Source organism: Cynara cardunculus (genome assembly GCF_001531365.2).
Source record: "Cynara cardunculus var. scolymus isolate 2C chromosome LG 9, CcrdV1, whole genome shotgun sequence".
NCBI classification, from domain to species: domain Eukaryota; kingdom Viridiplantae; phylum Streptophyta; class Magnoliopsida; order Asterales; family Asteraceae; genus Cynara; species Cynara cardunculus.
The window spans coordinates 15,552,073-15,567,984 of NC_037536.1; the positions used below are offsets into that span (position 1 = coordinate 15,552,073).

A 15,912-nucleotide genomic window follows, 5' to 3' on the forward strand; every position below is an offset into this window, starting at 1 on the left:
GAAGATGGTGAAGAATGAGGGGGTTTTGAAGGGAGATGGATTGGTGGAAATCCACCAACTGATGGTTGGGGGGTCTAAAAGGTTTGATTAGAAGAGAAGTCACACCTGCTGTTTCAAGGTATCTTACAATCAAAGTGTCAAGAATTATAAATATTTTTATTTTATTATTATTTGTTTATTATATTTTTTTTTAAAGTAAATGTCAGGTCTGTGTACATCTTACAGGTCCTGTCGGTTAAATGACCTTCTCAAAAGTTTCCTTTAAATCCATGACCTTCTGACACGTTTTAGCATGCCACTTCCATACGTCAGAATGTCACGTCAGAATGCCACAAAACTTGTTAGAAGATTATGCTGTTAATAAAGATCTCATTTACGGTCAATGGCCTAAATAGTCCACATCATCACCAAGCAGGGTTTTTTGGGCTCGTTAGTTTGGTTTGGTTATAAATTATTGGTCATTATCTGTTTTTTAAGATAGAGGTCAGTTTTGTGTACAACTTACCCTCAAACCCATCTTCGAGCACGATTTTTTGGACTTGTTGGTTTGGTTTGGTTTACTATTATTGTCTATTATATGTTTTTTAAGGTAGATGTCAGATTTGTGTACAACTTATCCTCAGACCCATCTCTGAGCATGATCTTTTGGGCTCGTTAGTTTGGTTTGGTTTAGAACTATTTGTTTATTATCTGTTTTTAAGGTAGATGTCAGGTCTGTATAAAACTTACGCTCAAACTCATCTCTGAGAGGGAATTTTTGGGCTTGTTAGTTTGGTTTAGTATTATTTATTTATTATCTGCTTTTTAGATAGATGTCAGTGTATATCTTACCCTCAGACCCATCTCCAAACTTTTTTTGCTCATTTAGTTTGGTTTAATTTGTTTATTAGTTAATATTGTTTTAAATGATGTATTTAGTTAAATATCAAATAATAGGAATGTATTTCATACACCATGATTACATGTTGCAGAGTAGATCTCGAAAACAAATCAAGGCCGTTTACCAAGCGCTTACTCGAATCAATTAAGCGGGAAATTGTCCAAAATAGTTATTTTAAACTCTCCAATTCATTTTATAGCCGCTTTTCTACTCGATTGACCGAAATAGCCAAGATTTCGTAAGTACCACCTTAGCAACTTGCAAAATCTATTTTTTATGAAATTAATATTAACGAAGTAACATTATAGCAAGTTGCAAAAGATCTATTTGTGAAATTGCTGACGTGACAAGTAGCACTTTTACAAATTGTGTAAGTGACACTTCCACTTCAGCATTTCGAAAGTAGCATTTTAACAACTTGTGAAATTGCTACTTTAGGAATATTATATTCATAAAAAGTGGATTCCGTAAGTTATATAAGTGCTACTTGTTTCGGTCAATTATGTAGAAAAATAGTTATAAACTGGATCTTGACCGGTTGTCGGGTCTTCAATGGTGCTTCAACTTTTTATGAGTTCATTCAGACATTTTAACAAACACTTTGCAGGCACTTGAAAATGATTCTGAGAAGCAACAGGCGAATCCCTAATCAAGAAGGGGTAGAGATTGAAAATGTCATAGCATCTGAAAAGATTGTGAAATCAAGATCTGGAATAAAGAAATCTAACCTTCTACCAAGAATCTGATAGCAACCTTCCAGCCTCTCTCATGTATCTCAAATTCTCAATATCGAAAGGTCGCTTAAAATGTCAAACTAACACCATCACAAGGAAATTTAACAAAATAATTAACAATGTGAAATAAAAAAAATTAATTATAAAGTTTACGGATGAATTAAAGGGTAAACTGGATGAAAAGGTAACTTACTTTAACTTGATTCCTATTTTGGATAACGTACTTCTAGAACTTTCATTTTGGTACTTAAAATGTAAAGTTTTAAATATTTAAGTATCTGGAGAACCGGTTGAAGCATTAACCGGTTACATGCTGATGTGGCGAATGATGTAGTATCCAACTCAGTATTATTTGTTATTCAACCCAATTTCACTTCATCACTCGCAACATCAACATGATAACCGGTTAATGCTTCAACCGATTATCCGAGTACTTAAATGTTTAAAACTTTACATCTTAGGTACCAAAATGAAAGTTTTTGAAGTACGTTACAAAAAAAGAGAACCAGTTATTTTGGAATGTACCGCTTGTGGGGAATTTTCCGCAATGGGCGAAAGCCTGACGGAGCAATGCCGTGTGGAGGTAGGCGAATTGATGTACTTATTGGATCCGTCGGGACTGACGGGGATCCCTTATGCCCTGGGCGACACACGTGCTACAATGGCCGGGACAAAGGAGAGGGATGGGGTTTTTCTCGCTTTTGACCGAAATAAAAATCAAGTTAAAGTACAGTTATTTTTTCATACAATTTGCCCTTATAAAAAACAAAGTTATTTGAATTTGCAACTTGTAATGTTATATGTAATGATAACGGTTATAATAAAAGTTCGGGTAGTTTTTTAATATTTTAATAATCTTTTTAAAGGGTTTTACTTATTAATTGGACCATTTCTCCATTGAAATAATGCTTAGGCAGCCAAATCAAATCAAACGTACCCAACTATGTTTGAAAATAGAATGTATACAGACCTTACATCTGTTTTAAAGGGTAGAAAGCTTGTTTTCATTAAAAAAAACACTGTTAATTTTACACTAATTGGGTCTGTTTACTTACAGGTTAATGAGCTTAATGGTTTGACGGCTTAATCGCTCAACCATATTGGAGTGTTTCTTTATGGCTTAGTCGTTAAGCCATTAAGCCAAAATAACTATATGGAATAAGCCAAGAACCCTCATTTGTCCCCATTAAACCACCTCAAACAAATTAATGCTATAAATGCATCATAAATGATCCAACCCTCTCTTTTTACCTCCCTCAAACCCACAATCTCTCGTCACTCAATCAGAGATACTTATATAGACAGATAACTTAACTCATACAGACCTTCGTAACAACCCCTAAGGAAAACAATCTGAATCGAATGCACATTTACACTAGAATCAAGCAAAGTCAGCTTTGACAAATTACACGAATCGTAATACTTTTCTACCTAAGCTACATTCGTTTCTAGGATACACGAAAACATGCATCAGAAAGATCGCGCTAATTTAGCATTCTTAAACTAATAACGTTCATAATCGAAAACCACTCGAACCTTATGGGCTCGGAATGAAAACAATAGGAAGTGACTGGTTGCCCATATATATACAGTTTCCTTACGATGATTCAATAGATGACTCGTTTAATTTAGCACGCTTCGATGGTTGTGATTCCAATGGCTCGGGTTCTATAGATGGTTCAACCGTAATTGGGTCGGGTTTTGTTTCGGTATTGGTCGGCGAGCTAGAAATTTCGTTGGTCATCTCGGCTTCGGACTTTTCCAGGGTGCACGATGAAGCTTTGAGCTGGTCGATGCCAAACTTGCATTGCTTCTCGAAGATCATTTGGAGGTATCGGCCTTGTTCTTCTATTCTCATTTGTAGGTTTCTTTGAATCTGCGAAAGAGATTATGGAGATGGATATTTATGCGTTGGGTTAGAGGGAGTCGAATGCGTTAGATTTGTATAACGAATAACGATTATACCTCAAGTTGTTCGTGTAGTTTTTTCTGAACTTCCACCTGTAATCGTAATGCTTCGGTGATCTCCGAACTCCTGTTGTCGAAAGGCAAGATCGTGTCAATTTTTGTGAAAGTAACAGATGATCATATATATAGAGAAGGGTTTAAACGAGAACAGTTCTCAAATAAAAAGAACACGAAAACAGCCAAATGTTCTCATATGAACCTGACTCTATATATCTATCTATCTATATATATAGAGGGAGTTTCAAATACAAACCATGTAATTCTTACAAACTTTGCAAACCGATCTCAACCATATATTTAGATAATCAACATTGTGGATTAGATCAGTACCTAAATTTACACTCAACCGTATTTTATAACCACCTCCAAATTTTAAAATAAACAAAACCAAAGGGTTGAAATTAGGTCTGTAGAGTTTGTAAGAATTACATGGTTTGTGTTTGAAACTCCCCCTATACACACACACACACATATATATATATATATATATATGTATGTATGTATGTATGTATGTATATGTATGTATGTATGTAGTATATATATGTATGTATGTATGTATGCTTGCTTGTTATACACTTATGGGGGTACTGGTTTAGGCTCTGGGGATATAACAGAAATCTCATTTCAACTGGGTTCGAATTCAGGTACTGCCAAAGCCCTTTGGCCATGGAGGTTCATCTGCGATGACTCCAGGCCATTTTCGTGGTGGATCGAGGGATTAGTGAGTATGCGTAAGCTGGTCCGAAAACCCACAGTTACCCAAAAAAGGAACACTAATCGGATGACTATATGCTTAACGGTAGCAATATATGCTTACACGATACACATAATTTTAGTCAACTTAAAAGGTAAATTAGATAATTAACTTACGTTTTCAAATCGAATGACGATAAATCTTGCATTGGAGTAGGTTTTTTCTCCGAAGACCCTGCAGTAAATGATTAATCAATTGAATCACTAAATATCATCAACTATTTCTATATTGTTGTCCAAAAATATATGTGATGGCATGCATAGTAAACCAAATGAGACCTGTATATTCCATCCAGAGGTTTGATAAGCCATAAGCTAGTTTTGAAAAGCTACTTTAGATGGCTTATTGAGGCTTCTTTTTCATTTTTATCCAATTAGCCCCCATGTATGTTACATAAATGCCCCTTATATTTTCCTTTTAGGTCAGTATACATCGTCATCTACCTTCATCAGCTAGTTTTCTCCAAACATAACAAGTTTATCCACTAACAGCTAGCTTTTCAGCCAACAACAAACCTAGCCTAAGGACATGTCTGTTAGCAGCTTAATGAGCTTGATGGGCTCACAGCTTATTCGGTTAGCTATACATGACTGTTTGGTAGTGGCTTAATGATATAGAAAGTGGTTATTCAGTAAGCTTCTACGGGGAAGCTTTATGTCGAAAGCCAGGTTTTTTTCAAACTTGTCTCTCCCAATTGAAAAACACAACCATTCCGCCTATAAGAAAAACCTTCCCAATCTGTAAGGACAGATAAATCCACACAGACAACTTCATCCATACATGACTTGATGAAAACCAACCAAACAACCCTCGAATGTCACAGGAATCACAGCCAAAGAGACAAAACAGAAGTAGTAAGATAAGTTTTGTTTACCTTCTGATGAAGGTTCGGGTTTGTATCTAGCTGTCCGATATTTCTGCAGACAAAACCAGACATATTCTACATGAAATGAATCACGTTCCCTTCAAGTATGTATAGAAAAATACCAGAAATGCACCTGTAGATGACTTTTCACATGATAGATTGTTAAGCCCTCAACTTTCATTAGCTTCAATACTCCCTTGGGGGTAGCTCCTGTGGATTCAAATGAGTTAATTATATGAAGAATTTGCGCGATAAAATACAACAAATGAGTTAATTATATAAAGAATTTGCACGATAAAATACAGCAAAGGAGACATAAAGCACGAGATAAATACTTTCACTTCCACCGAGCTTGTTGGCTGCCTCCACAAAGGCTTCATGAAGTTCAGGCGTCCAACGCATTCGTGGCTTGCTTTGGGACCCACTCCCACATGATGATGGCGTTAACGGGGCGCAAGCCTCTCCAGGTGACGCGGGAACCAGGTTTTTTACTTTGAGCAAGTTTGTAGATGATCTCCCCACATGAAATGCCATCTAAAATAAAAAAGAGTTGCTAAAACATATACATAATAAACAGATGTCGACATAGTGATATGACTTTGAATGAGCATGAACCATGTGATTTAGATTTTGAGATCTTGGGGTGATAGAATAAATTCACCAACCATGTCGTTAGTTCACATATATATAGGGAGGTTCAACTAAGAAAGGCAAAAAGGTCAAGAACGTACAAATCATTGGTAAAGAAACCGTGGATTCACATATGCATTGTCATATGTGAATAATTGGTAAAAAGGTAGATAAGCAAACATGGGTTCACATATGTATCTTGAAATGGATTTTTTTGGTGTTTTACTAATGATTCACATATGAATAATTTATTCTTGCATTCTCAACTTTTTTTTCCTTTCTTATTGGAACCTTTCCTATATATAGGGTTGGGAGAAGGGGAAAACCACAAAAAAAAAAAAAAATGAAAAACTGAGGAATATCCTAATATCCATTTGTTTGTCCGGTATGTACACGTGCACAAATGCATAGAAAACAAGGAACATTTTCAATTACTTTTATGTGTATATGCATACCAGACAAATGAATGGTTATTAAGGTGTTCCTTAGTTTCCCATTTTTGTGTGGATTTTGCCTAAACCTGAGTGAACCCGAATCTATATATATATATATATATATATATATATATATATATATATATATATTTAGCATACAACAGCAGGCTTCTTATGTAACCTATGCAGTTACTTTTTAGGAAGAAGGAAAATCAAAACCAGCATAATTTTGTTTCTTGCTCATTTAAGTACAATTTCTCAAATTTTCTTTTCTATTTTATGCATCAAAACATATAAATAAAAGAAATTTTCAGTCATACCTTTGGCTCTGGATCATCAACATTAGCATCAACTAGAATCTCATTCCAATTTGGTGTTATAGCATCATCTTCAGTGATTAGCTGGTCAGCCCAATCTTGCCAATCATTTGGCTTGCCAATATCCTCAGGTGGCATCAAACCACTGTCATTGTGTTCTAGATTACTCGACTCGATAGGGATATTTTCCGGGTAATCAAGAAAATCAGAAAGTGAGTCTGTACACCAAGAACTACTGTTATTTTCTTTCATATATTGACGGAATGCAGTAGAGCGAAGAACACCCAATGACTGAGTGGTAACAAAAGGGGCTTTTTTGGAACAAGTTTCATCCGGAGAGACAGAAGATAAGTGAAGATGTGAAGACATCCCTGAAGACGAAGAGAAAATGTGACCAACGGTTCCATTAGTTGAAGACTGTTGAGAATCCAACAACTTGGGAAGTTTTTCGTCAAGATTGGTACGATGGATAGGAAAAGATGAAGATAGAGCTGCAGTTGCTCCTCCATGGTTACTAAGTTGTCTTCCACCTGATCTTTGAATGGATAATGCAGGTTCTGCCTCCATAACTAATGTGGCAAGAGAAAGAAGTTAATAGGTTTCTTGGCATAGGTTAGCTTAACGCATTTAGCCCAGCTATGCAAAGCTGTTTCCTGAAAAGATGGTCACTAGAATAAGATGAAGAAACCAAACCAAACAATTGCAGTATATCTCACCAGAAGGTGGGGTCTGAGGAGGTGGGACGTCTACAGACCTAACCTCTACTTCAAATAGTAGAGTGGTTGTTTTCGTGAAAACCCCAAGCTTGTGCAAAGTGTGCGGAAAGACAGGATAAAACTTGCTATTAAGTTGCTAAAAGAACACAAGAAGAACTTGAAAATCAGAAAGATAAACAACAAACGAAACATACACCTAACAAACAGATAAACAACAAACAAAACATACAAATAGGGCAGTTCGCGGTGCGGTTTGGGGCCAAACTGCAAACCGCACCGCACATGCGGTTTGAGCATTTTCGCAAACCGCAAACCATGTGCGGTTTATGCGGTTTATACCTATCGAACTTTATATCTATAATCCAAAAATTATAAGTTTGAAAATACATTATAATATCAACGGCAACATGACTGGAGTCCAAAAAAACAATAAGTTTCAATACATCCGATTCTCAAATATATATTGCATAATTATATATAGTTTAAGAAGTAAAAAATAAACTTCAACTAAATTGGACTGCGGTTATATAAAATTAAAAAATATATAAAATATGTGGTGCGTTGCAGTTTGAACCGCAGTTTATAACTCAAAACCGCACCACATAGTACGGTTTGGTAAAAGTGCAAACCGCAAACCCCACTGCTGATGTTCTAAATTGCGCTTTGCGGTGCGGTGCGGTGCATGAGGTTCAGATGAACACCCCTACATACGAAAAGAAGCGGGTACAAGAAAACATAACCAATTAATTGATAATCTGCTTCTAAATAAAAGACACAAGCCCAAGATATAAAGCAACATCTTGGTAAAAATTTGGAGTGAAGATGCCAAAAAAGGATTGGAGTGGTGATATTTGTATTTTACATTCTAAAACAGGGTACAATAGTGTTGGCATATAACAGGTCTTGATGCAAACATGATTCAACTAATAACTCAACTTTGGAAAATTCTTTTATGCTTTCACTTTTATGTCGAAATTGCCTGTTAGTATGTTCTTGAAGTCGAGAAGTGCAAAGGAATTTAATAATCTATTTCAAGATTAAAAGATATTGGAGTACCACATCGGGCAGACTTGGACAATTTATCCTTGATATATGTTAGGAACCTCCCTCCTCTTTTTGAGGGTTCTTTTGGAGAGTAATCTAATAGGTTCCACATATTCTTAGATTGTATGAGGGCCAAATCTACCACTCAAAAGACGTTCGGCTAGATTTGAACCATTTGTCCTCGTATATTTTGGACATCCCTTCTATCCTCAAAGGCTCTTTCTGGAAAGTAATCTAACGGGATACCAGGGAATAAAACCTATATGGCTTGTTTGTTAGCAGCTTAATAGGACTCAACTTATTCGGTGAGAGATACATGGTTGTTTGGCTATGGCTTGTTGATAGAAAGTGACTTATTCAGTAAGCTTTTAAGAGAGAGTTTTATGCAGAAAGTCAAGTTTTTCTCAAAGCTGTTCCTCCCAATTAAAAAACACACACCTCTCCAATCCATTCAGATAACTTTAGCTATACAGGACTTAATGGAAAACCAACCAATCAGCCCTAAACTTTGAAAGTGGTATACAGATGATGTGGTTCTGATTCTGCAAAAAGGGTCTGATGTGGTTCTGATTCTATCCTTGATATAATCCAAAAACTAGAAACTTTCATCGAATCTTCGAAAAAGATTCACGTTTCCATGGCCATCTTTTGAGCAAACTAAAGGACCAAAAAAATTTATAAAAGCAAAACAAATTACTTACAGCATTTTGATTGAATGAACAGAGTTAGGATGTAGTAATGTGTACAAAGTCAAAATAGACAGCAATTACCCTAATTGAAGCCCAATCAAACAATCCCTAAAATGGAAATTTCTATCCATTCAATTAACAAATCGACACACCAAACTACAAAACTTCACATCTTCGCTACCTAATTCATAACTATTAAAATGCAATCAAAATCACGAAACGAACATACATTAAATGATTAAAATCCTTACCTTAGATCATAACAACAAAATCGAACAACCCGAAATCCTTAACAGCTCCCGATATACAGACAATTTGAACGGTTTCTGAAGAGATTGAGTTGATGGAATCTGACGTTTTTGAGTGGTTTTTTTTAACACAGATATTGCTTGTCGTATTGATTTCATCACCGCAGACGAAATCGAACGGTGACGAATGGGCGACCTCCTTGTTCAACTTGGCCTTTGCTTTGTGTATGCAGCAACTAAAAAAAGGATAATTGAAAAGGCCCACTCGCACATGGGTGGCGCGTGAAGATCATTGGAGGATAAGTGGTGGACGATGTCGCCGGGCCCACCTGACAACGCCGTGTCAGCGGTGTTGTGTGGTGGAGAAAGGGGAAGCGCGTGGAAACGACAAATTGTAGTTTTCTTGGAAAATTTGAAATAGAAAAGGTTTGGGAGTTATGGCATCAGCAACTAACGTACGGCTTTCAATTATTAATAAGAAAATATCCATAAAATAATTAAATATTCTTTTTATTAAAAAAATTGTGTGCTTTTATATATTACTAGAATAATATTTGCATAATTCAGTGAGATATATCTTTATTTTTAATGTTTTATTTTATTTTCTGTCTCTGTTAATATAATAAGATTTATATGGTTTTTGAGAAAAATAATAACGAATGAAGATACGTGTCGTATTCTTCTTTATCTCCCAGTTCACAACAAAATTATAAATAAAGATATGCGTCACGTTCTCATTTATCTCCTAGTTTGCAACAAAAATTTAGGTTTGTACCTAAACTTTCCTATATGAACACATAACTAATAAAGAAATAGAAATTATTTAATGAAAAAACATATTTTAAATAATTAAATAAATAAAATGTTATATTCCTTAAACGATTCAAAATAAAAAAAAAATTATATTTTTTTATTTAATTTAATATTATATATACACTTATAAAACTAGGTTTGTTTGGAAAGGTACCAAGTATTGGGTATCTTTGATAAATATTTTATAAGAATACTTTTAAATGTTTCAATTAAATAAATATCTATTATTATTTTTTGTTTAGATAATGTACGATATTTTAAAGAGCAAATTACATGAAAAATTAACGTGCTTTAATTTAATTTCTATTTTGAGTAACGTACTTTTAAAACTTCTATTTTGGTACATAAGATGTAAAGTTTTAAACATTTAAGTATCCGGATAACCGGTTAAAGTATTAAGATATCATACGTCAACAAAGAATACTGAGTTGTATATCACATCACTCATCACATTAGCATGGTAACCGGTTAATTCTTCAATCATTTACCCAAATACTTAAATATTTAAAATTTTATATCTTAGATATCAAAATAGAAGTTTAAAAAATATGTCACTTGTAAAATAACAACATTCTTTCATATTTTTTTTTTTTTGGTTGATAGGACCCAAACATTCCATCATGGATGTCACTTGCAACCAATAAAAGAAGAATCCAATAATTATTTCACTTAGAAAATGGATATTTTTGTGACTTCAAATTCATCTTTAAAAAATATCTTTTTTTTTTGCAATAATTACAAACAAAATGCCAAAAAAAGTATCAGAATTAATTTTATTAAAGATCGATTATGATTTCAAGTTATAATAATCGTCGATCCTTTTAGATTCTCTTATTTCTCCAGACAGATCAAAAACCATTTGATTATCGACTGGTTTTAATCAAATGTATCAGGGTTTCTAAGAAAATCACCTCACTTATAGCAAGGAGTTCTTTATTTCAGACTTGCATACAACACTGATATAGTGGTTTCGCCATTTTTCCGACATTGATGTAGCGTTATGATGAATCCTTCCAAGACCATTGGGGATTTTTCTTACTGTTTTCTAAACTCCCACATAGATTAGTCGATGTGCACACAAGTTGGTCCGAACCCACCAATAATTAACCAAAAAAAAAACACTGATATAGCGGCTTTATAAGTATGTCGATAGTTTCTTAAACAGGTAAAAATAAACGACATCTAATTAATGAATATAAATATCCATCGATCAGCGTTTCAAAAAAATATCATTTATTGTATGAGAATCAAAATAAAATATAGAATGGTTTTATAAATTATGATTAAATACTAAAAAAGGGAAAAGAGTTTTGTCTTCTTTGGACAAGTTGGGAATTATTTGCATAGAAATTAAGTGATTGGTTGATTAAGAAAAAGAAAAGGGATAATGACACCATGTAATGAAGACTTTCTTTTTCTTAATTAATCGTGGGTGTTTGGGCTATCTTGTCTTAGAGCTGTTAATGGATAGGACAACCCGTTAGGCCCGGCCCATCCGGCCCGTTAAAAATACGAACAAACGTTATCGAGAAAATGGACTAGTGCAAGTTTGTTCGTCAAAATTAACGGGCGGACATGGACAATGTAAAAATAAATATAGACAGGTCCATCCAGCTCGTTTATATTTTATGATTAATATTTTTTTACTATTAAATAAAATTATATTAGTATATTTTAAAATTAAATTATTAAAGTTATAAGATGGAAGTTGGGACTCTTTGGTTTTTCTTGAGAACCCAAAAAGCTCTACATTATCTTTGTATGTATTATTGATTTTATGGAAGCCTGAATTTTGTTTTTCATTGCTTTCTCCACTTGTTGAAATCCATGTGTCATTTTAGTTGCTTAAAATTTTAATTACAACGGTGTTTTTTCTTTAATTTTTGGTTCCACGTTTGTCAATTAATTGCTAGTGATCAAGTTTATACATTTATAAAAATTACAGTTTTTAGGCCCGTTAGCCCGTGGGCAAGCCTGTTAGCCCGTTTATAGGGTGGATAATGACAAGTTGTCAAGCCCGGAAAAAAGGGCTTGGATTTACAATATTAAGCTCGTTGGACAAAAAAAAACAAGTTAGCCTCGGCCTGGGTTGACAAATGATCACCTCCACCTTGTCCATACCTCAACTAATTCCATAAGCCTTGGAGAACAGCTAAGAAAATCCACTGGCTTTACAAGACTCAAACCAGTAACCTCTAAAGAAAATCTTCAAAAATCCAAATTTTATTATCAGTTAAACTAACCCTAAGCTCTATGTAACGAAGACTTGTGTTGAAAGTTGGGACATAACCATTTGTACTATTTGCATCACAACTTGTACATGATCAATTATTAGGAAAACACTCATTTTCAAACATCTTTTTTACTTTATATGTTAAATATGGGATTAAATATCTATAAGATTTATATCTATTGTTATCATATTCAAATCAGTATGGATGAAATACATCAAGATATAAAAGGAGGTATCTGGATTTTTGACTTCTGAGAAGTCAAACATCATCGAATCGTATGTGAGTTTATTTGTTGCATTTGACATGTATAAATATTATATATTTCTGTCGACCAATCAGGTGAAGACATACTAAGTAATAAAGGAGTTGAAAAACAAAGCATGGGAGAAAAGATTGAAAAAGTAAAAGGAAAAAGACAATAAATTTCATTGCACCAAAACAAGAACAAGAACAGTTGAAGTCTTGATTTCTACCAAAATTCTCAACCTAACAAAAACACTCCAAATAGCTTAGACAATAGCATTAGCAGCACTTGCAATCCTTGGCCACAAATCAGCACATTCCTTCCCAATGGGCCCAGTTATTGCAGATCCTACACAATCACATACATAATTACAACTTATGCCTACACCTTTTCAACTTCCTATGAAAAGACATGGGATCTTGTTAGACACTTTTGACCTGTTTGTTTTTGTGAGACCACATGAACAACACTAATAAACCTTCACAACAAAACCTTGTGAACGTTTGGTGTTTTTTGTACCTTCACAATGTTTTGCTCAAAAGTTCCAATGATATTTTGTGGTCTCCCAAAAACAGGTTGGTCTCACGTGAACCAGATATATGTTAAAAAAACACCAAGTTCTGTGTATGCATGACCATAACAAAATCTTGAAATCAAATCAGATTATGTATATTGATACAAAATAAGCAATTTGGTTCAAAAGGGAGTATTCACCAATCTAAAATATATATATGGAATTATGCACAATTGTTTTTAGATAGCACACACACTATATGCAAATAAGCAAGCAGAGATAGCAGTTATAATTGAAATTACCTTTCATTTCTCCTTTGGGGTTGACAATGACTCCAGCATTATCTGCACAACAAAAGATAAAGATTTCAAAATATGGTTTTATAGTCTTGTATATAGACTCGAACAATAACAAAAATATTGCATTTTATCTTGCACAAACAACAAGCCTTTTATGACAAACATCTTTGTCGGATGTGTTTGGTACGCAAACGAGATTGGATAAAGCTGGATCGGACCAAAAGGGGGAAAGTGAGGTGGTGTGCAGGTGAAAAAACTGTGGAAGGTTTTAGCGTTTTTTTTCAGATCCAAAATCTTGTCATGTCCCGGTCCAAATGTTGCACCAAACATGGAACAAGTTTTTGTTTGTCCTGCCCAGCATAACAAGCACACCCTAATTATGTAACCACATTGGAACTGTAAAGCACCAAAAAGCCTTTTATGACAAACAAGTTGTATTATGTTGGAAATGAACACAACTGTATAGAGCAACCTCTTTGACATACAGACTAATACCCTTCTTGCACAGAGAGGCAAACCCACAAGTAAATCCGAAAATAAAATTACTCGGCTGACACACACAAAAACAGTATAGTTATATACGTTTGTAGTCCTGAAATATACAAGGATAGCACCAAAAATCAATGAAGATGTCATATGCATATCACTCAGAGTTAGGAGATTACAAACTTAGAATTTGTATCTAAGCAGAAGTGCAAATAAGGTCATAATCTTTGCTGTATATTCCAAGGTAAAGGTGAGATCATGACAGAGAATTTCACAAGAGAGTTCTTGATAACCCCGAGATAAGCAGACTGCCACATCAGAAGGTTAGAACAATGATGGAATATCTGTAATCACAGGCTCTCTGCATCCAATACATCAAGACTCTACTATTCTAAAACTATTAACATCAATGCTTTAGATTCAACCAAAATTACTTTCATTGGTTACCCTTTTGTTATAGAATTATGTTGTTCTCATTTCCTTCTGAGCAACCAAAACAACATTATCGGTTCATAAGTTATTACCTCGTACAAACAATGTCTAAATTCAGAATAGAACAATAAATGTTAACATCAATCCACTCCAGAGAAAAGTGATCATGCTGTCAAAAAAGGATAAAATTTCTAATCTATGCTTCCTGATTATAGAACTCAACACCTTTAATAATGGCAGTTACATGATTTTCAACACTAAGGAAGAGTGAAAACTCCTTAGATCCCCACCTAAACATAAAGTGAGCTAAACAGGAACCTAAATTCGGTAGATGTCTACTGAGCATAAAGATGATTTGTCAAATTCAGCAATTCCATCAATTTGTGCACAATTGAATATGCAAGTAAGAAAAAAAGGGATCATTCTACAGCTATTCATAAGCGTAATCAGTGATGAAACGTTATGAACTACAACAACAGATCAAGAATAAATCATACCAAATATAGATGATTAACATGAATTTTACCTTCAAAGTACATAAAAACACCGTCCTTTCGGCGCCAAGGCTTGCGCTGACGAACAATAACAGCAGGCATGACCTTCTTCCTAAGATCCGGCTTTCCCTTCTTCACCGTCGCCATAACCATATCTCCAACACAAGCCGAAGGAAGACGGTTAAGCCTTCCCTTGATCCCCTTCACTGAAATGATGTAAAGGTTCTTAGCACCAGTATTGTCAGCACAATTCACCGTCGCAGCCACCGGAAGACCCAGCGACATCCGAAACTTGTTCCCGGCGGAACCACCGCGACCTGCCAAAAAAAAAACAACTAATTACCATTACTGTGCAAAATCAAATGTACGAAAAGCATCAAAAAGAGATGCAACGTGACGGTACCTCGCTTCGACATTGTTGATCTTCTCGACCACAAGCTCTGAATGGAGGCGCGGTGGAGAGAATTAGGGTTTTATATGAACGAAAGCAATTTTTCTTCTAGGGTTTTGTAGATTTGGGCCGTATATCGACATGATAGTTGGGCCATTTGTAAAACCAATTGAGATATTAGTAAATGTTATCATTGAATATTTGAATGTGATAATAGCACTAAATTTATCAACCACAAGGACAGTGGTTAAGTGGTTTGAGCTTGGACTTCAAATGTTAAAATTGTTTAGAGTTTTCAAGTTTAAATTTTAGGAGAAATAAAAATCTTTTGGTGACCATGGAGGTTCAAATGCGGTGATTTCAGGCTACCCGCAAAGCTAGTGTTCGTACTGGGATTAGTCGTCTCGCATAACGGGTTAGATATCCAGGTTAATAAAAAAATGAAAAATAAAACCATAAATTTATCAGGGTTCTTTTTCAAAGTGGATACTTATTGATGGTCATCGTATTAATTTTTAAAGTAAACTAAATTTTTCGTTCTTGTAGTTTGTTGAAGATCGTTATTTTTGTCTCCATGATTTTGAAATTAAGATGATTATTGAGTTCTAACAGAATACTTAATTATTATATTTATACAAAAATATTTAACCTAAATTAAGTTAAATTAAATTATAATAAAAAATTTGAATTAAAAAAACATACAAACAATAACTTTTAAATAGTTAA

The 15,912-nt window shown here is 34.4% G+C and overlaps 2 protein-coding genes across 3 annotated transcripts; both read right to left on the bottom strand.

Moving 5' to 3' along the window:
• Nucleotides 1-2,958: 2,958 nt before the first annotated feature.
• LOC112517632 (protein PHOSPHATE STARVATION RESPONSE 1-like) lies at nucleotides 2,959-9,451 on the bottom strand. Of its 2 annotated transcripts, none has more exons than XM_025124985.1 (8): nucleotides 9,283-9,451; nucleotides 6,586-7,235; nucleotides 5,537-5,735; nucleotides 5,335-5,411; nucleotides 5,211-5,253; nucleotides 4,453-4,510; nucleotides 3,580-3,649; nucleotides 2,959-3,490 (listed from the first exon to the last, which is right to left on the bottom strand). In XM_025124985.1, exons 2-8 carry the CDS (start codon nucleotides 7,147-7,149, stop codon nucleotides 3,212-3,214), a joined length of 1,290 nt encoding a protein of 429 aa, XP_024980753.1. In that variant the 5' UTR covers nucleotides 7,150-7,235; nucleotides 9,283-9,451; the 3' UTR covers nucleotides 2,959-3,211. The 2 variants fall into 2 exon arrangements, with proteins under 2 accessions (XP_024980753.1, XP_024980754.1); XM_025124986.1 differs by having other exon boundaries at nucleotides 6,586-7,151; nucleotides 9,283-9,422.
• A 3,268-nt stretch (nucleotides 9,452-12,719) lies between these two features.
• LOC112518135 (60S ribosomal protein L23) lies at nucleotides 12,720-15,283 on the bottom strand. The gene is made up of 4 exons (XM_025125715.1): nucleotides 15,199-15,283; nucleotides 14,828-15,112; nucleotides 13,387-13,428; nucleotides 12,720-12,918 (listed from the first exon to the last, which is right to left on the bottom strand). Exons 1-4 carry the CDS (start codon nucleotides 15,209-15,211, stop codon nucleotides 12,836-12,838), a joined length of 423 nt encoding a protein of 140 aa, XP_024981483.1. The 5' UTR covers nucleotides 15,212-15,283; the 3' UTR covers nucleotides 12,720-12,835.
• Between the last annotated feature and the right edge of the window lie 629 nt (nucleotides 15,284-15,912).

Excerpts from the sequence above, each read along its gene's own strand:
- LOC112517632 (XM_025124985.1), bottom strand. The coding sequence starts at position 7,149 with ATGGAGGCAGAACCTGCATTATCCATTCAAAGATCAGGTGGAAGACAA. Across the intron at positions 5,254-5,334 it reads ATGTGAAAAGTCATCTACAG|AAATATCGGACAGCTAGATA; the intron begins GTGCATTTCTGG and ends TTTTGTCTGCAG. Across the intron at positions 3,491-3,579 it reads AACTACACGAACAACTTGAG|ATTCAAAGAAACCTACAAAT; the intron begins GTATAATCGTTA and ends TCTCTTTCGCAG.
- LOC112518135 (XM_025125715.1), bottom strand. Across the intron at positions 13,429-14,827 it reads TGTTTTTATGTACTTTGAAG|ATAATGCTGGAGTCATTGTC; the intron begins GTAAAATTCATG and ends TTTGTTGTGCAG. Across the intron at positions 12,919-13,386 it reads CCCCAAAGGAGAAATGAAAG|GATCTGCAATAACTGGGCCC; the intron begins GTAATTTCAATT and ends GTGATTGTGTAG.